Source organism: Vipera berus, assembly GCF_964194415.1.
Source record: "Vipera berus genome assembly, chromosome: Z".
Classification (NCBI taxonomy): Eukaryota; Metazoa; Chordata; class Lepidosauria; order Squamata; family Viperidae; genus Vipera; species Vipera berus.
The window spans coordinates 19,013,455-19,033,923 of NC_138205.1; the positions used below are offsets into that span (position 1 = coordinate 19,013,455).

Below are 20,469 nucleotides of genomic sequence, written 5' to 3' on the forward strand. Positions count from 1 at the left end.
TGGTTGCTAAATAACAGATATTTGTACATATGCAGAAGTAATCCACCATTCCAATGTTATCCTTATCCCAGTTAACACAGGAGGAACACTGCCATTTGTACACCAGTACCAACGGGGCTGATCTGGATCAGGCTAGATCACAAATCTGCCTGAGTGAAAAAAATCGGGTGACAATGAAGAGGTTCAGGATGTATAACAATCTCAGGAACAACTATCAGTAAGAAGAGAGATCTCAGCTGTGTCTGGAAAGAGTCTGACTCAAAAGAGAAATAATCTGAAACGCCTCTAAATCTACAACAGCAAAGACACATGGAGAGTCAAACGGAGATTCAGAATCCAGTGCAGGGCATGGGGGGGAAAAGAGGAAAGATTCTGAACTTTTTCTAATATGTTTCCAGCGGAACAGAAGAGTGACAGCCTTAATTAACGTTAAGCAAGACGTATTTCTGGGAGAAGCAGATTGACTCAATGGTATATATACTCCGGCCTGATGATGACGGATGGGATTTCGTCGAAACGTCGCCACAACTTTCTGAAGATGAAAGGAACGCGGGAAGAAACCCGAGACTCTAGACCTACATATATATATATATATATATATATATATATATATATATATATATATATATATATATATATATATATATATATATATATATATATATATATATAAATCATCATGATTTCCCCTAGTAACATTCTGCTATTTGATTTCCCTGCTACATGGAATCTTGGACTGCTCTATGACCAACAACCCTAATTTACATTTTGGCAATGTTCATGACATTTACCAGCTTGATTTCTGGCAGTTTACAAATGACTTGTCTACTGATTCTGCTGACTCTGTTACCTGACTGCAACCTTTAGTGGAAAAAGGACCATCTGCCTCCTGTAGTTTCTGCCAATGCTTCAGGTCTCATTGTTTAAACCAGGGGTAGTCAACCTCGGCTCTTTTATGACTCATGGACTTCAACTCCCAGAATTCCTGAGTAAGCTGGCTCAGGAATTCTGGGAGTTGAAGTCCATGAGTCATAAAAGAGCCGAGGTTGCCTACCCCTGGTTTAAACAGTGCTGTCTGATAGGACCCAGGAAGCAGGGCCTTCCCAGAGAACCCGAAAGCCACTACCTCAATCTCATCTAAGCAAACTTTAAAAACCCGCTGCTTTCTAAAGGCGCACGAAACACTGTTACCTTCCCACCGTAGTGGTCCCTATTCTTCTACTTGCATTTTTACGTGCTTTCGAACTGCTAGGTTGGCAGAAGCTGGGACGAGTAACAGGCGCTCACTCTGTTACACGGCACTCGGGATTCGACCCGCCAAACTGCCGATCTTCTGATCGACAAGCTCAGCGTCCTAACACACTGAGCCACCGTGTGTGTGTGTGTGTGTGTGTATACTGCTCAAAAAAATAAAGGGAACACTTAAACAACACAATGTACTGTATTTAATAGTAGGATGCCTTATCTTGTGTTCCCTTTTTTTGAGCAGTGTGTGTGTGTGTGTGTGTGTGTGTGTGTGTGTAAATTTTTTGGCTTGCTAACAAAGAATAAAGGGAGACCGATATGATCATTTCAAACTTATTTGTTCTCATCAGTTATTTCCTAACAGGAAATAAGATTTGTCCCGTGTCTGGGACCAAGCAAGTGTATTCTGAATGCTTAACAAACATTTAAAACATATATATAATATATATAATTCCAACATTCCTTTTATTATTATTGTACACCACCAGAGCTTTTATGGAGTTGGATGGCCTTAAGACATTTGACGAATAAATGAATAAATTATGGGCAGGAAAGAACGGTGATATGGAGAAAAAGTGAATTCCCTTTTCCTTGACATGATAGCCTTCACCTGGATTTCCCAACACCACTAACAAGCCAAAAACAAGCATTTGGGGGCCTGCTGTTTATTCCCCAAGCATCTGCAGGCTATGGTTAAAAATAGTCAAGATGGTATAGTTGAAACTCTACCTGCTTGTATGTGCAATGCACATTAAGAGAAATTGGTGAAGCTCTGATCACACCATCGTGGTCACCACCACGTTTTTGACTACATCCTGCAGATGTCCTGGGTTGCTCAGATTTGAGTCTCCTTTCCCCAGCTTAATCCTTTCCAGGGATATGGAACTATAACTCCCAAGATCCCATTCTGGTGTAGTTCAACACCAGAGAGATTGCTCTAATTTATTTTCTTGCCTCTTGCCAACCAGACTACTTATAAAACCTATCCACTGGCAAATCGGCAGGGTACAGATTGGTGAAATGAATAAATAAATCCAAACCCTTGAGCAATGGCCTGCCCTTTAATCCGACCCTCTGCTTAAACATATCTCTCTGACTTTCTTCATCCAAGATCTACATATACCTCAGCCTTCCTTCCCTATTCTGTACCTTCCCCCTTTCCCACAGAGGGATGCAAGGTGCTTTTGAAAGCTCTTCCCCCAATGCAAGTCAACAGGTGTTGCTTTTCCCTAGCATGGAAATGTAGTCATGGAAATGGGATGGGAAGTGAGTTTTTCCAGATGCATTTTCTGGCTATCGTTCATGCACTGTACAGTACACACCACATCTGCCAGGAAAACTAACACAATGTCCTCAGCACTTCAGCAATTGGAACCAAGTGCAGGGTGGGATGTCAACAAGACTGCTGAGTCTAAGGGTCATCTTCCCCAACTTACACTTCCTCCCGCAGCCTAATATTTAATTTATCCACCATTGCCTTTGTCATCTTCTGCCGCAGTTGATTGCCGTACCCACCCATCTCTTTTACCAACATACCATTTTTTTGCCTAGTCCATATACTCACCCTGGGACTACTGAGGGGACTAGAAGATAAGCCAGTGGAGGCACCACTTACAGATCGAGACCTGTGGGGGTGGAGGGTAAAGACATATATGAGGATTAGTGCTGTCTTGGAAGGAAGAAGGTGGTGAAACAGAGAAGAATATGGTCTAAACTTTGGTCTAAAATAGCATTATGAAAAGTTTTCAGCCTTCCCAATCAAAGATACCCTAAAGAAATGAATAAGCATAAGAATCTTTGGACATTACCAGCAAAGAACAGCAAAGAATTTCAGAATATATATCCTGAAGTTCTTTGCTATTCGTTTGTTGTTGTTGTTAGCTGCGAAGTCGTGTCCGACCCATCGCGACCCTATGGACAACGTTCCTCCAGGCCTTCCTGTCCTCTACCATCTTCTGGAGTCCATTTAAGCTCACGCCTACTGCTTCAGTGACTCCATCCAGCCACCTCATTCTCTGTCGTCCCCTTATTCTCTTGCCCTCAATCTTTCCCAGCATTAGGCTCTTCTCCTGTGAGTCCTTCCTTCTCATTAGGTGGCCAAAGTATTTGAGTTTTAGCTTCAGGATCTGGCCTTCTAAAGAGCAGTCAGGGTTGATCTCCTCTAGGACTGACCGGTTTGATCGCCTTGCAGTCCAAGGGACTCGCAGGAGTCTTCTCCAGCACCATAGTTCAAAGGCCTCAATTCTTTGGCGCTCGGCCTTTCTTATGGTCCAACTTTCACTGCCATACATTGCAACTGGGAAGACCATAGCCTTGACTATACGCACTTTTGTTGACAGGGTGATGTCTCTGCTTTATAGTGTGCTGTCTAGATTTGTTGTGGCTTTCCTCCCGAGGAGCAAGCGTCTTTTAATTACTTGGCTGTAGTCCTCGTCTGAGGTGATCTTGGAGCCGAGGAAAATAAAATCTGTCACTACCTCCATTTCTTCCCCATCTATTTGCCAGGAATTGAGAGGGCCGGATGCCATGATCTTGGTTTTCTTAATGTTAAGTTTCAACATTAAGTGCAAAACTTGGGTTGAAACTTAACATGCTATTCATTACTACAGTAGTGTTCATTGCTGTTCTTGCTACACAATATATATATATGCTAAACACACAACACACGTTTCATTTTATATAGAGTAGGTCTGCATTCTGGATACATTATGCCAAGACCTAGCTCTCTGAAGAAGTCACTGATGCTAGGAAAGATGGAAGAAAAGGGAAAAGACAAACAGCAGGAAGGTGGATGGACTCAGTAACAATAGCGATGGAAGACCCAATGGAAGACTTGAAGGTTGGGACAGATTGTCCTGGAGAAAATCTGTCTGTGTCAGGGCTTTTCACCCATTGTACCACTTTTAGGATATGGCAACATCCGAGTACCACTAATCACCTAGCAAGGTGTCAAAAACGTAATGACCAAAAAAAAAAGGAAAAAGTGATGAAGTACAGGTAGTTCTCAACTTACAACAGTTCGCTTAGTGGCCGTTCGAAGTTACAATGGCACTGAAAAAAGTGCCCCCCAAGCCACAGCCGAGCAAGACAACTGCCTGCCCGCCCGGCCGCGCTCTTCCTCCTGTCTGAGGTTTTCATTGTTGTGAGCATTTCTGCTGAGGATTGGCAGTGGGGGTGGGGGGGGTGTTTGGTTTTTATTCCCCCTGTCTGCTAGGTGGTTGCATGACCCTGGGACACTGACCGTCATAAATATGAATCAGTTGCCAAGCATCTGAATGTAAATCACAAGACCCTGCAGATGCTGCAACATTCCAGCTGATCGGTGCTTCTTCTGGGCTCAACAGAAGCGCCAGGATCAGTGCTGAGCTCCAGCTGGAGCCTGGTGCTGATCCTGGGGCTTCCGCTGAGCCCTGACAGCCCTGCAGCTCCAGCCGTCTCTCACTCAGGTTTGTGCGGTGCTGTCACTGGTTCAGCTCATTTCCCCTCCCCCGCTACCACTTTTCTAGGATGGTCGCGTACCACCTGCCAGGTGCCAATGTACCACAGGTGGTACCCGTACCACTTGTTGAAAAGCCTTGGTCTATGTGGTTACTAAGAATAAAAAATGATTTGATGGGACATTATCAAGCAATCAAAATCCGCACAGTAAGGAACTATCAAAATATGCCAGTGATTTAGACTAGATGAGGAATCAGAAAAAAGTAGTGAAAGAAAGCGGTGACAAACTATAGAGAGTCCTCGACTTACCAGAGTTCACTTAATGACCAAAGTTACAACGGCACCGAAAAAGTGACATGACCATTTTTCATGCTTTGCAGCATCCCCATGGTCATGGGATCAAAATTCAGACGCTTGGCAACTGACTCATATTTATGATGGTTGCAACGCTCCAGGATCATGTGATCACCCTTTGCAACAGAAATGGGGGCCCCCCTCAATTGTGGTCGTAAGTCGAGGACTACTTTCCATATTCCAACAGAAGAGATTTATATATAGCTCAGGGCTGAACTGTGTTCTCTTAAGGGCTCTCTGAGGTTGATTGTTGTTTGCAGATGTTTCATGACTTGACTAAGTGATACCATCAGGCAAACTAGAGCATGCTCAGGCAGCACCAAAGACCGCATACTTCCATTTTGTTGCCATGGGAGCAACATAAATAAAACCAGGAAGTTGCCAGGTATGGAGCTTGATCATTGTTTGAGATACATAAGTGCTACTGATGGCAGTATCTGGCAGGTTCCCCCAAAGCTAAATAGAATCAAACCTGATTGGTACTTAGATGGAAGACACCAGAAAATCCTAAAGCTGCAAGCTAATCTGAAAAGCTGAAGAAAAATCCCAGAAGAAGACAGTATGGAAATGTGGGGTTTCCATACTGTTGCCAAAAAAGCTACATGGATATGTCCCTGAGGTTATCAAGCACTGACTTTGATTTTGGGAAATCTTTACCTTAAAGGTACATTATCATTCCTAGAACAGCCTTAGAGATTTGTTGTTGGTTGTTCGTTGCGAAGTCGTGTCCAACCCATCGCGACCCCATGGACAACATTCCTCCAGGCCTTCCTGTTCTCTACCATCTTCTGGAGTCCATTTAAGCTCACGCCTACTGCTTCAGTGACTCCATCCAGCCACCTCATTCTCTGTCGTCCCCTTCTTCTCTTGCCCTCAACCTTTCCCAGCATTAGGCTGTTCTCAGGTGAGTCCTTCCTTCTCATTAGGTGGCCAAAGTATTTGAGTTTTAGTTTCAGGATCTGGCCTTCTAAAGAGCAGTCAGGGTTGATCTCCTCTAGGACTGACCGGTTTGATCGCCTTGCAGTCCAAGGGACTCGCAGGAGTCTTCTCCAGCACCATGGTTCAAAGGCCTCAATTTTTTGGCGCTCAGCCTTTCTTACGGTCCAACTTACACAGCCATACATTGCAACTGGGAAAACCATGGCCTTGACTATACGCACTTTTGTTGTCAGGGTGATGTCTCTGCTTTTTAGTGTGCTGTCTAGATTTGCCATAGCTGCCTTAGAGATTATCCAACCCTTAAAATGTTTGCAAGTTCCATTTTCAGTGGCCAGGAAGCACAGTGGAAAGACAACAGAATCTCCAAATGCCAGATTTGAAGATTTCCCACCCACCCCCTTTCATGCACACACACTTAGTTGGACACAAGCTCACCTCTGACTATGTTGTGCCATCTCTATGGCCCGTCGGGCTGGGACTGGAGAACCACCATCTGTGACGCTCAAGACTTCCATGGATTTCCGCTCAGGTCGGCGTTTGCCATGTCGGTTCAGCATAGGGGAGTCAACGCGCTTCCGAGGAGGGTCTGAAAGATAGAAAGGAGACGGATGCAATAAGGCCTTCCCTTCTGGGTGAACTTTGGAGGCTGGTGTTTATATAGGAGACATTCCAAACTCAGAATAATAAATCCTTTGTACCTAATGCCCATCCACCACATCCTGGAGAAAAACTATTTCAACTTCTCCGCTCAGGATGCCGCTGTAGGGTGTTGCATGCCAAAACAACTAGACACAAAGAGTCTTTTTTTCCCCCATGCCATCACTCTGCTGAACACCTAACTCCCACAGCACTGTCTCATGCCTAAGGATATCTAACCGTGTAGTAGGACTGTATTACTATTATCCTTCTCATCTTTTCTATTACCTGCTTCTATTGGCATCTTATGAGTATCACTTTTTATTTTTATTTTTTTTAATTTTAATCCCATTTATATCCCGCCCTTCTCCGAAGACTCAGGGCGGCTTACAATTTAAGCACAAACCAATGTGCTTAGCAATAGCCTTCATTCTATGTATATGCCTGCTTATTAGGGCTTTTGCCCCACCGGCATTATTACAAAGTCAGCTTATTGCCCCCAACAATCTGGGTCCTCATTTTACCTACCTCGCAAGGATGGAAGGCTGAGTCAACCTTGAGCCTGGTGGGATGCGAACCTGCACTAATTGCAGGCAGCTGGTGTTACTTAAGGAGGCATTAGCCCACTGCTCCACCAAGGCTCTTGTTGGTTGTATCTTATACTTTGTTGGTTGTATCTTATACTTTATGATTGTATCTTATACTTTATGATTGTATCTTATGATTTATGACTCTGTTGCTTGTATGTATATCTATTTATTTAGCATATGGTGATATTACGTTAGATAGGAGACTACAGCGCTAAGGCAGAGTTGTACAGGTGGTCCTTGACTTCCAACAGTTCATTCAGTGACCGTTCAAAGTTACAACAGCAGTGAAAAAGTGACTTATCACTGGTTTTCACAGTTATGTCCATTGCAGCATCCCCATGGTCACATGACTTACTTTTGGATGCTTGACAACTGGTTCATATTTTATGATGGTTGCGGCATCCTGGAGTCATACGATTACCTTTTGTCACCTTCTGACAAGCAAAGTCAACGAGGTAGCCAGAGTCACTTACCAACCCTGTTACTAACTTAACAACTGCAGGGATTTGCCAAACAAATGTGGTAAGGAAAATCGTAAAATTGGCTAAAACTTACTTAACAAACTTCTCACTTAGCAAGATAAATTCTGGGCTCCATTGTGGTCATAAGTCAAGGACTACCTGTAATTTGGCTGCCTGTTTAGTTCACACTCACACACTTCCCAAAGTGTGCCACAAGAGAGGGAGCTAGCTCCAAACGACCCAACCATTTGTCCAGCCATGGATGTACGACCATTGTTTTGAAAGAGCAAGAGAAGAGAATTTGGGAATGAAGACGAGATACTAGGACTCTGGAAATTTTGAATTTAGAGACTGAGTTCAAGGTGATTTTATCTGCGCCTGTGAATCAATCCAGATGCTGTTGCACGGGCGCAGGGGGAGCTTCTCCTAATTGATTCAAAAATCCAAATTAAATCTACCCATTTCAAACATGCTGACTGGTAATCAGATGACCTGACCCCAGCACAGGGCCACTCTTGTAAACACATGCAGGTTTGCCAAGTGTCTGAATTTTGATCACACGACTCTGCGGATGCTGCAACAATTTTCAGTGCAAGGACGGTCTCAGCTGAGACCTATCTTCGTCTTCTTCGAAGCTCGTTAGCAACCGCCATAACCAGGTGGGAGGGGGGCACGTGAGAGGGGAAGAGCACTGGAGGTGTGAAAGAATCTTGTGGGAAATCGGGTGCTAAACCAAGTCATCTTTCCTGCCTTCAAGAGCAGCAGCCCTGGGAAAGGAATGTACTGTAGCACCAGGAGGCACCACATTCCCAAAACATTGGAACAAGACCTGATTGAACTGCTCTACCAGCGGGGGAGGATTTTGGACATTGGGGATTGCTTTCAATATATGATTTTCAGGACGTTTTTCTTCAGAGCTTGCCTCACTCAGACTGCACTCAACATCTCCAGTAAAAGTACCTTTACTACGAGGAGGGTCGTTCTTTCCTAGGGAGCAAGTTGGGGGCCAGTCTGACAGACAGGGTTGTAAGTCCCTTTTTTCAGTGCTACTGTAGCTTTGAACAGGCATACACTGCAATGGTTGTTGCAGTGTATGCCTCCCAGCATACACAAAGGACAGCACAGCAGGAGGCTGATGGTGCAGATCAGCAGAGGGGCTGGACAGCTCCGGGCGATGACTGCTCACTCAGGATAAGCCTAATGACTTAAGCTATTGACAGCCCCAGGCATGGTCAGCCTGGTGGGAAGCCAGGATCTACACCCATTGTCACCTGCACTGGCAGGAAGCCCAGGTTTGAACTGATTGGATGCCATCCACCTGGGCAGGTACAAATAGACGCCAGGCTTCCCTGTTTCCCCAGTTCATTCTGTTCAGAATAAACTCATCTCTACCCCAGCTCTGTGTCCGTCTCTATGTGAAGCACGCGACATTACAGTTGTAAGTCAAAGATTACCTTTATATGGGCAGAAGACGTCTACAAACAGCAGAGCTTTAACCAGAGGTATGTCCACGTGTATTTACTTGTTGGTCTCATCTTTCGTGTTTCCTCCGTATCAGTCGGATGAAATAGTGAGGGAAGAAGAACCTTAGAAATGCTTGCCATCCCTTTCAGTGTTTCCCAACCTTGGCCACCTGAAGACAGGTGGACTTCAACTCCCAGAATTCCTCAGTCAGCCATGCTGGCTGGGGAATTCTGGAAGTTGGAGTCCACCTGTCTTGAAGTGGCCAGGATTGAGGAAACACTGCCTTCAGTGATCAGCAGTCATCGCCACCACTGCTCCGCTCTTTTTCTGGTCCTGATGGAGAAAGGTTTCCCCAAAATCTCACCAACATCGTTGCGTGGAGGCAGGTCCTCATCCTCGCAGCTGGGATATCTCTCTTTGCGGTCAAGTAGAAGGTAATAAATCATTTTCTCCTGATTTTCTCTGAAATGGAGATCAGAAAAATGAGGGCGTATGCTTAGAATAAAAATGGGTTTATCGCCTGACTCTAGAAAAGGTACCGTCCATTTTTTTCTGCCCCAACTATTTGCATACGTTTCCTAACTAGCCTCTACTCCCATCTTTCCCGCCAGTTATCCATATTTCTATCACAAATCAAACCTCAATTCTGTTTCCTCCCTCATCAGACACCTTCAGACACACATATATAACACATCCATCTGAATTGCACTCTGCAAGTTTTTTTCAGTCATGGGAACTGCAATGGTGAGGTGATTGTCCCAGCTTCTCTACAGAAGCACAGTTCCTCCAATAAGAGTTCAAATCACCTTTTCAAAATGCCACAAGAAAGGACTTAGAACAGGGGTAGGCAACCTCGGCTCTTTTATGACTCATGGACTTCAACTCCCAGAATTCCTGAGTCAGCTGACTCAGGAATTCTGGGAGTTGAAGTCCATGAGTCATAAAAGAGCCGAGGTTGCCTACCCGTGACTTAGAACAATGCATCTCCTCGGCACAAGGAGCAAAATTTAAGGTAACAGGTCCTCACCCTTCGTTCTGCAGCTCTTGCTTTAGCTTGTTCTTATCACGGAAACAGCCCAACGAGTGCATGCTATCCAACACGTCAGGGTCCAGCTCACTGACCGACTGAATCCGTCGGATTGCTACCTTCCGAGGGATCGGTTGTTCTGGTTCTGGTTCATTCTTCCCTCCTCTGGAAGAAGAAGTAGTGTGTAAATCAGATGAAGGAAGATGCTGCCCCGTTAAAATCTTGAGGAATGGGATAAGTGAATGAAGACCTTTGGCAAACGCCATTAGCAAAAATGACTTGTTTCCCGGGGTTCACAGTGGAAGTGGAAACAGTGTTATAAATGGGTAGGTTTCTCAACACAAAGTTCATAAAGATTTGGAAATAAGATATCTCTTTGCCATCTACCCAGTCTTACAACTAACCAACCCACCAGAGCAGAAAGGCAGGCCGTGTTATGGGTTCCAACTATGAAGGAAGTCCATCTGGTGGGACCTAGGAAAAGGGCCTTCTCTGTGGTGACTTCCTCCCTTTGGAACAATATTTCCCCGGAGACAGGATTGGCCCCCACCTTGTTTCTTTTCTGTAAGGCCTTGAAGACATAGTTCTGTCCTTTGGAGGCAATCAAGTAGCTTGTTTGATTCTATTTTTCCCACAGGGAGTAGGGTCAAATTGAGAATTTTAAATGTTATGCACACTGCCCAAAATCACCGTGTGTGAATTGGGCAGCTATATAAATTTGTTTAATAAATGGATATAAATAGGTTTGGTTTACCGATTCAGCCCCAACATTTATAACTTGCTTTTCTGTAAAAAAAAATCCAAATCTGCATATAGAAGTAGCAGCAAGATAAGAAACCTTTAATTATTTTAAGCATTAATTATTTTAACTCTTCCGGGTTTGAGGCTTAAGTGATCAGGTAAGACAGGGGTCTGCAACCTTGACAACTTTAAGACTTGTGGACTTCAGCTCCCAGAATTCCTCAGCCAGCATAGCATAGTTCCACACTCCTGATGTAAGAGACTGGAATCAGAGGCCCTGGCTCTCTGCTCCTGAATTACATTCTTCTCAAGAGATATGTTTTAATGGAAAAATTGGGAAACACCATGCAGCACCGCAAAGTTGCCAAAGATTGTGCTTGTGGGACCAGGTCTGCACCCTTGGTACGTTGTTGGTTTTGTTTTTTTACAATGGTTAATAACTGTATGGATCATATCAGTCTATGTATTGTTTAGTAGACTTTTCGTGAACACATAATCTATTGAAAACCCATTTTTTAAATTCCATAGTGACATTTTAGAATTGTTAGGGCTCACATATAGCCAGGTCTTTTTTTTCCATAGAACGCCCAGAACAGAGTTCCGGTACCTTTTTTGGATGGAACCTTGTAGGGTAGGCAAGGTGGGTTGTATGACATGTGTGAGTTCCGGCACCTTTTTCTTTCCCAAAACCCCACCACCACATATAGCTAAACAAATATACAGTAACTGCAGGTAGTCCTTGACCTATGACCACAGAGGGGCCCCAAATTTCTATTGCTTAACAAGTTGTTCCGTGAGCCGTGCCCCATTTTATGACCCTTTCTGCCACACTTCTTAAGGGAATCTTTGCAGTTAAGTGAATCATGAGGTTGCGAAGTGAACCTGGCGGCTGACTTTGCTTGTCAGAAGCTCCCTAGGAAATTGCAAATGACAATCCCAGGATCCCGAGACACTGCAAGCCTTGTAAATATATGCATGCTGGTTGCCAGGTGCCCGAATTTTGTTCCGTGTGACTCTGGAGAGCTGCAACAGTTGTAAATGGGAGAACTGGTCATCGGTCACTTTTTTCAGCGCCACTGTATCTTTGAACTGTCACCGAGCAAATGGCTGTAAACTCAGGACTATGTGTATTCCCTTTTTTATGTTTATTAAAGCTTTTTGCTCTCTTAGATAGTTGAAAAGACAGTTTAAGGCAGAGCCTCAAAAACTAAGGATAAAATTTTTTTTTAGTAAACAAGAGCTCTGGACATCCCTCTCTGTTGATCATGCTAGCTGAGGTGGTTGACTTCTGAAGAGCCACAGTGGGGCTCACCCCTTCTAGACAACGCTGAGAGGGTAGAGTGGGACGTTGGCATTTCTGAACTCTGCTCATGCCTTGGTCTCCTCTGCGAGACCTGCCCCCCCCTGGTTGGTGAAGACAGAAAATACTGGGCTCTCGATCAATACGGAGAGCTCCTCAAACAAGGGAAAAGAGAATCAGCTGGAAATCGAACCAGCATCAAATTCCTGGGTGTGCAGCTAGCGAGTAGGCTGGCTTGGTCGCTCAACCGTGAGACACTGGTGAAGTGGGCACAGCAGCGCCTGCATTTTCTGCGTCGCCTGAGAAAAGCTCATCTTCCTTCCCCTGTCCTGACCACTTTCTACAGGGGAACAATCAAGAGCTTCCTGTCATACAGCATCACAGTCTGGTTTGGAAGCATCACTGCTTCAGACAGGAAGGTGGTGCAGAGAGTGGTGAGGATGGCCGAAAAGATCATTGGCAGTTCCCTCCCTCCCATCCAGAATAGAAGAGTTGCTTGAGCAGGGTCCATAAGATTATCTGGGACACGACTCATCCTCTTCACGACGTGTTTTCCTTGTTACCTTCTGGGAGGAGGAGGCTTCGTAGTATCCGTAGCAAAACATCCAGATTCAGCCATAGTTTCATTCCATACAGCATTAACCTTGTGAACTCTCAAGCTTCCTCCTTTCATTATATATTCAAGATGGACAGTATTTAATATTTTATTGTTATGTATATGTAAGGGTGTGGGTCTATACGTATGTTGCATACAGTATGTTTTAGGTGTGTGTCATGTATGTGTTTCAGTTTGAGAGCGGGCAACTAAATTTCATTTTTGATGTGTGCCATTGTGCCCACAGTAAAAAAATGACAATACAGATTATCTTATCTTATCTTATACTCACAAGAACCACGGATGTTTCTGAATCTGTTCCAGCTAAAGCCACCGCATGGAGAAAAATAAACCAACATTAGGGTCCTTTTCCCAAAAATTAATTTTTTAAAAAAGTTACAAACTATGACTGCCCTATCAGTCATCATTAAAACATGTGTTAAGAATAAGATGCCCTTATCTTCAGACATTCAGTAGATAAAATAAACATAAACATTAACTGAATCTTAAAATAGATTTGCTTTCAAAAGCCAGGGGCAGAAATATAGCCTGCGGGGCAGAATTCCTCATCTTGGAGATGGCACCTTTAAAATCTCTTTTGGCCTTTCCAGAAGGTGCCACCAAATTATAATTTTTGCATTACAAGAACAGGGGTCTCCAACCTTTGGGCCTTGGCCCACTACCTGGCTGTGGCCTCTTGGCCACTGGGCCACATGAATGGCTGGCCAGTGCTCACACATGTGTGCGCGCACTCCCCACCACCACTTGCACTAGCAGTGCTTTGAATGCTGTGTGGGCGCTAGTGTTGTGTGGGTGCTCATGCCACCGCCAGATTCGCGTGGGTTCTAGCCCCGCCTCGAGCATCTCGTGGGTGTTAGCCCTAGTGTCATCCAGGTACTAGCCCTGTCTCTAGCATTGTGCGGGTGCTAGCCCCGCCCCAATGTTATGCACCCACTTGCTCTGCTCCTGTTTGTGTTGCGTACGTGCACGCGGCCCCATACCTGCCCCTTCCTTTCTCTCTGGGCTGCCAACCTAGAAAGGCTGGGGACATCTGTTCTAGAGCAATAGTAAAAAGGTAAAGGTCCCCCCGCACAGTCATTTCCAACTCTAGGGGCCGTTGCTCATCTCCGTTTCAAAGCCGAAGAGCCAGCGCTTGTCCGAGGACGTCTCCGTGGTCATGTGGCCGGTATGACTAGACGCCAAAGGTGCATGGAACGCTGTTACCTTCCCACCGTAGTGGTCCCTATTTTTCTGCTTGCATTTTTTACGTGCTTTCGAACTGCTAGGTTGGCAGAAGCTGGGACGAGTAACAGGCGCTCACACTGCTACGCGGCACTCGGGATTCGACCCGCCAAACTGCCGACCTTCTGATTGACAAGCTCAGCGTCCTAACCCACTGAGCCACCGCGTCCCTTTGCAGAACAATATTACCTACACGTAATTTGTTTCAATCAAATCCTAACTAAATTTCAAGCCAATCAGATCGTATGAAAATCGACCACATCAGGGAAGAATTTTAACCCAAATCTTCTCAAATTCCTTGTGTGTTCAATCACACTTGGCCAATAAAGAATATTCTATTCTATTCTATTCTATTCTATTCTATTCTATTCTATTCTATTCTATTCTATTCTATTCTATTCTATTCTATTCTATTCTATTCTATTCTATTCTATTCTATTCTATTCCATTCCATTCCATTCCATTCCATTCCATTCCATTCCATTCCATTCCATTCCATTCTCACTGTTTCATAGATATTTATGACAGCTACTATCATTCTTTATATTCAAGAGTGACCCCTCCCCAGGGGGCAACGGTGCTATCCAGGACCTTCCATCCTTTTCCCACCCCAGCATCCAAGCATGCTCCGTCCTCCATTCCTCCAGTCTTGGGAACAACAGGATGACTCACACTGAGACGTTTCTCTGGCTCCACCTCAATCATGCCACGCAGGAGATTCTGACAGTCTGGTGGAATGAAATGGGGCATGTGAAAAATCCCACGTTTCACTTTTTCCAACAGCTGCCGTAGGTTGTCATCATCAAAGGGTAGCGCCCCCTGCAGGAGAAAAGGGTGAAAGAAATGAAGACCCCCACAGAAGCTCCTTCAGATTTACGGTTTTGCAGGAATTCCTTGGGACTGGTTAACATCACAAGGTAGCCCCTGACGTACAACCGTTTGTTTGAAGTTACAACCACGGTCGTGTAATCAAAACTCAGGCATTTGACGATTGGCATGTATTTACAATGGGTGCAGCATGGCAAGGTCATGTGATCACCGTTTGAGACCTTCCCAGCTGGCTTTTACAAGCAAAGTCATGGGGGAGGGGGGGAGGGGGCGGGAGAAACCAAATTTGCTTAATGTCCATGTGATGCACTTAAAACAACTGCAGTGATTTGCTTCACAAGCATGGCAAAAAAATGGTCATCGAAACAGGCACGGCTCACTTAACAACTGCCTTGCCTTGGTCATAAGTCAAGGACTACCCGTAAAAGCCAAAACAGTTTAAACGTGAAGGCGTGCAACATTGGTCCTTTTGCCCTCATCTCCTTCATTAATCTTTCTTCCTTTCACTGCCACCTACCTCGTGTCAAATAAAATCATAAAATTATAAATAAAATTATTATTATTATTATTATTATTATTATTATTATTATTATTATTATTATTATTATTATTATAAATATTATCAGGATAACAAACAGAATAATTGGGAATTGGCAAGTTTATAAATCTAATTATTAATAATAATAATAATAATAATAATAATAATAATAATAATAATAATAACAACAACAACAACAACAACAACAAAATTTATAACTATGGCAGGCTGTCCTCGACTTACTACCACAACCGAGCCCAACATTTATGTTGCTTAGCGAGACATTTGGTAAGTGAACTTTGCCCCATTTTAACTTTCTTGCCACAGTTGTTAACTGAATCACTGCCGTTCTTAAATTAGTAACACGGTTGTTAAATGAATCTGGCTTCCCCATTGACTTTGCTTGTCAGAAGGATGCAAAAGGGGATCACATGACTCCAGGACCGTGCAACCGTCATAACTATGAGTCAGTAGACAAGCACCTGAATTTTGATCCCGCCGCCATGGGGATGCTTGCAGCAGTCATAAGTGTGAAAAATGATCACAAGTCCCTTTTTCCAGTGCCATAACTCCGAACGGTCACAAAATGAACTAGTAAGTCGAGAAGTACCAGTACTATCTCTCTTGTGATTTTCTATGGCAGCCTGAAGTAGCATATTCTCAGTGACAACGTGCTGCCACAGTATTAGAGATCATCCAGTCTCAGGTAATTGATTTGGTTTGCCTCAACCTGTTAATAAAAATAATGCACACAGTTGGATGTCTTGCCTCAGGGGGTCAAACGGGTTGGCCTTGCACTCTGGAGACCACAGTTGGGATTTTTTACACGATAAAGAGAAAAATCAACTTTGGAGTCTGGAATTTGAGGATCAACTCAGATTTGACTAGAGAAATATTGTGGTTAATTAAAAATATATGGTTATTCAGAGTTGGGAGGGATCTTGGAGGTCTTCTAGTCCAACCCCCTGCTCAAGTAGGAGACCCTATACCATTCCAGACAAATGGTTGACCAATCTTGGTCAACCTTGGTGGAGCCTTGGTGGAGCAGTGGGCTAATGCCTCCTTAAGTAACACCAGCTGCCTGCAATTAGTGCAGGTTCGCATCCCACCAGGCTCAAGGTTGACTCAGCCTTCCATCCTTCCGAGGTAGGTAAAATGAGGACCCAGATTGTTGGGGGGCAATAAGCTGACTTTGTAAAAATGCCACTTTGGGGGGGGCGAAAGCCCTAATAAGCAGGCATATACATAGAATGAAGGCTACTGCTAAGCTTGTAAGCCGCCCTGAATCTTCGGAGAAGGGCAGGATATAAATGGAATTAAAATAAATAAATAAAATAAATAAATCTCATTTTAAAAACCTCCAGTGATGGAGCACCCACAACTTCTGGAGGCAAGCCATTTCCACTGTCAGGAAATTTCTCTTTTGGATCTCTTTGGAGCTTGGATCTCTCTTTGATAAGTTTCCATCCTATACTTCTTGTCCTGCCCTCAAGAGTTTTGGAGAATAGGTCAACCCCCTCTTCTTTCAATATGTGACAGCGCCTCAAATATTGGAAGACTGCTATCAAGTCACTCCACCGTCCTTATCTTTGTTAGACCAGACATAACCAGTTCCTGCAACCATTCATCTGTATGTTTTAGCCTCCAGTCCCTTAATCATCTTTGTTGCTCTTCTCTACGCTCTTTGTAGAGTTTCAACATCTTTTTTGTATCATGGTACTCAAAACTGGATGTGATATTTCAAGTGTGGCCTTACCGGTGTAGTACTGTATATGCGATATTAACACTTCACATGACCTTGATACTATCCCTCAGTGGATGCAGCCAAGGACTGCACTGGTTTTTTTGGCAGCTGCAGCACACTGCTGGCTCATACTTAAGTGATTGTCCACTTGGACTTCTAGATCCCTCTCACAGTTAAAATTAAAATTAGGAGAAGAATACATAATATGAATATTGGTTTTCTAGAATGTTGACTATTAGCATTGTAAGATAAATTTAAATATTGAATAATTTAAATTAGAGAAAGGTTGCTGTATTATTATCTCTGTACCTGAAAAAGTTGGAGGAAACTTTTGTTTTATATTGGTGGTAATTTGGGGAGGACGCTTTTTAACTTGTCCTATTATCTGTCTTCCCCCACCCCCCCTTATGCAAGTTTGCATTTCAATGTTTGTTTATGAAATATAAAAATGTTAGTCTAAATCAGAGGAAGGGAATTATGGCCCCTTTGTGGCTGGCTCAAGGAATTCTGGGAGTTGAAGTCCATAAGTCATAAAAGGGCCACAGTTCCCCACCCCTGCTCTAAATGGATCCCTTGGGGAGAAGACAGTAGAACTAAATGGGGTGTTGGCGTTAAATGCTCCCTGCCAGGAGTAAACAAAAATTCTTGGGAGAAGCTTACCACCAGGAGGGCGAAGAGGATGACACCACAACTCCACATGTCTGCGCGACGTCCGTCATACTTCTCCCCCTAAAGAGCAAGAAGCAGAGATTGGGAGCTTTATAATTGGTTTGGGGAGGTAAGGGAGAAGATTTCAGGAAACAATGAAAAATAAATCAGAAGTGAGGGCGGGAGGTTTTTTCCCCCCAAGCATTAAGAGCAACTGCAAAGGGGGATAACTATTACTGGGGTATAGCATGAATTTTTTTTTAAAAAAACAACAACCCTAAAATGATAGTTGTTCTTCACTGTGTCCCATTTGGGAAGACAGATAAGGGGAAGACACCTCCAGATACTCAGGGGAAACTTTACATTCTGACTGAGGAGAGTTTGCAAAATCTTATCACAATATATTAGGTTGACATTCCTTGGAAATCCATGTGTTCTAATGTGGATCTGGAGATTTCTTTTCCTCCAACTTCCTGCCACTGGCTTTTCCTGTATTTTTTTTAAATTGGGATAGTGTCCTTGCCCAGCAGAATCTGAATTTCAGCCCAAACATACATAAACAATCACACAAACTTGAACACGGAGAATTGAGATCCCCAGCAATGTTCTTGAGAATGGACAGTTTCTTTCCTCTAACTTCAAAATATTCTTACTAGCTGGGAGAAGGAAAGCAGTATAAATCTTCTGGGCCAGATTTTAAAGGCGCACGGAACGCTGTTACCTTCCCACCGTAGTGGTCCCTATTTTTCTACTTGCATTTTTACGTGCTTTCGAACTGCTAGGTTGGCAGAAGCTGGGACGAGTAACAGGCGCTCACTCTGTTATGCGGCACTCGGGATTCGACCCGCCAAACTGCCGACCTTCTGTTCGACAAGCTCAGCATCCTAACCCACTGAGCCACCGCCTACACACACACACACACACACACACACACACACAGAGAGAGTGCATGAAAGTACGTATATATGTACAAGCTCATTAGAATAATTAAAAGAATTTGATTACAGGTCGTCCTTGATTTATAACAGGTTGAATTTTTGATGGATTCAAAGTTCTGACAGTCACCACCCCCTGCAGTCATGCGATCACATTCTGGGCACTTGGCAACTTGCATTTAAAGCCATTTGCAGAGTCCCACTGTCACATAACAGAAATTTACAATAGTTTTCTGTCGGAAAGAGGTATTTACTTCTGGTTTGAACAAAAAAGGCCCATTGTGGACTATGTATTCCCTTAACAACCACCGGGAAAAAATTGTAAAATCAGGCACGGTCATACGGTGACCTGCTTAATGACTGGTGTGACTTATGAATCTAATTCCAGGCTCAATTATGGTCACAATTCAAGGACTACCTGTATTACTTTAAAAAGATTTAGTTTCTACCTTCTACGTTTGTTCTTCGGGTGCATTGCGACTCAAACAAATATATCTTATTTAAATTATTAAAAATATTTGTTTGAGTTGTCTGAAATATTGTGTCATGCTGTGAAACTTAGGTATGCTCATCTTTACAATCTGGGGGACCCTCCGGATCTTTTTAACTTAAAACTCCCAGCAGTCCTAATGGTGAAGGATGGATGCTGGGAGTTGTAGTTCTGGATGGATGGCCACAAGTTACCGTTTCCTGATATGTATATCTCATATCATATATCATATATCATATCAATGTATAACTTAACCTTACTCCCTCTAACTGCTGCTTCCCATAATTTCTCTTGCAACTATCTTTCCCATTGAATGTATTCTTGAAGCAAATTGTTCCAATTGAGGGGCCAATTGAGGGAAGATAAAGCAGATTTTGAGGGGCTCCGTGCCCTGATCCATTGGACAAGCAGGGAGGGGGGAAATCAGATACCAAAAAAGATAAGGGGAGGGCACTAGGCCTGAATCCTTACCTTGATCACCTCTGGACATGCATAGTGAGGAGAACTGCAGCCCAGCATTGGGGGCAGAAAAGAAAGAGAAAGACAGAGAGATAGGAAGAGTGAAACGCCAAAGAAAGCTAACCCACAGGGCCATGGGTTCAACAAGCATGTGAAGAGAAGCCTGCGAGATATACTAACCCTCCCCAGTCTAGGATGGGTTGTGGAAATCCTTGACTGAGATGTTTGGTGGGTTTCAGGCACCAGGACAAACCTTCCTTGGCATCCTGAAGTCAATTCGGGAGTGGCCAATGATCCTGCTAGATGGGAATTCTGGGAATTGTAGTCAATCCCATGTGGTCCGAAGAAGACCGCTCTAGGCCATTCCACATCTAGCACAAGTGGCTTCTTCAGCAACTTCCCCACATTTCTAGAAATGGGGGGGGAATCTTTTTTTCCTCCCCGCTAGAGACATATATGTCCTTTCTTTGAGGTCAAAGGCAGCCATCAAATGAAATTCCTATCTTGTAACCCGGAAATCTGAAGACCAGGCTAAATTTGACATTTACACAATTAGGAATTGTGGGAATGACTTTTTAAAAGGAAATTATAGCTGTGAGGGGGAGGGAAAATCTTGGTAGGGGTTTTGGCACTACGGAATCAACTTCCTCAACAGATGTCATTTGTTTTAAGAAAAAAGTGCCATCACTGACACAAAGGAGCCATGGTTGGTGCAGTTGGCTATATCTGTTGGCTAAATCCCATCTCCTGCGTATGTTAATAAACCCATAAAATTTGGAGTTAAATGGGAGGATG

At 43.8% G+C, this 20,469-nt stretch overlaps 1 protein-coding gene across 2 annotated transcripts in view; it reads right to left on the reverse strand.

The window, feature by feature from the left end:
* Positions 1-20,469, reverse strand: part of LOC308677516 (serine/threonine-protein kinase BRSK2-like) — a gene marked incomplete at its 5' end in the record, with an annotated part of 73,419 nt that overhangs the window by 9,064 nt on the left and 43,886 nt on the right. For both annotated transcript variants that reach the window (XM_081343985.1, XM_081343986.1), the window contains 8 exons: positions 2,810-2,870; positions 6,412-6,562; positions 9,492-9,589; positions 10,155-10,319; positions 13,083-13,114; positions 14,705-14,851; positions 17,803-17,871; positions 19,687-19,720. In XM_081343985.1, coding sequence (XP_081200111.1) covers positions 2,810-2,870; positions 6,412-6,562; positions 9,492-9,589; positions 10,155-10,319; positions 13,083-13,114; positions 14,705-14,851; positions 17,803-17,871; positions 19,687-19,720 — 757 coding nt within the window. The remainder of the gene's footprint in view (positions 1-2,809; positions 2,871-6,411; positions 6,563-9,491; positions 9,590-10,154; positions 10,320-13,082; positions 13,115-14,704; positions 14,852-17,802; positions 17,872-19,686; positions 19,721-20,469) is intronic.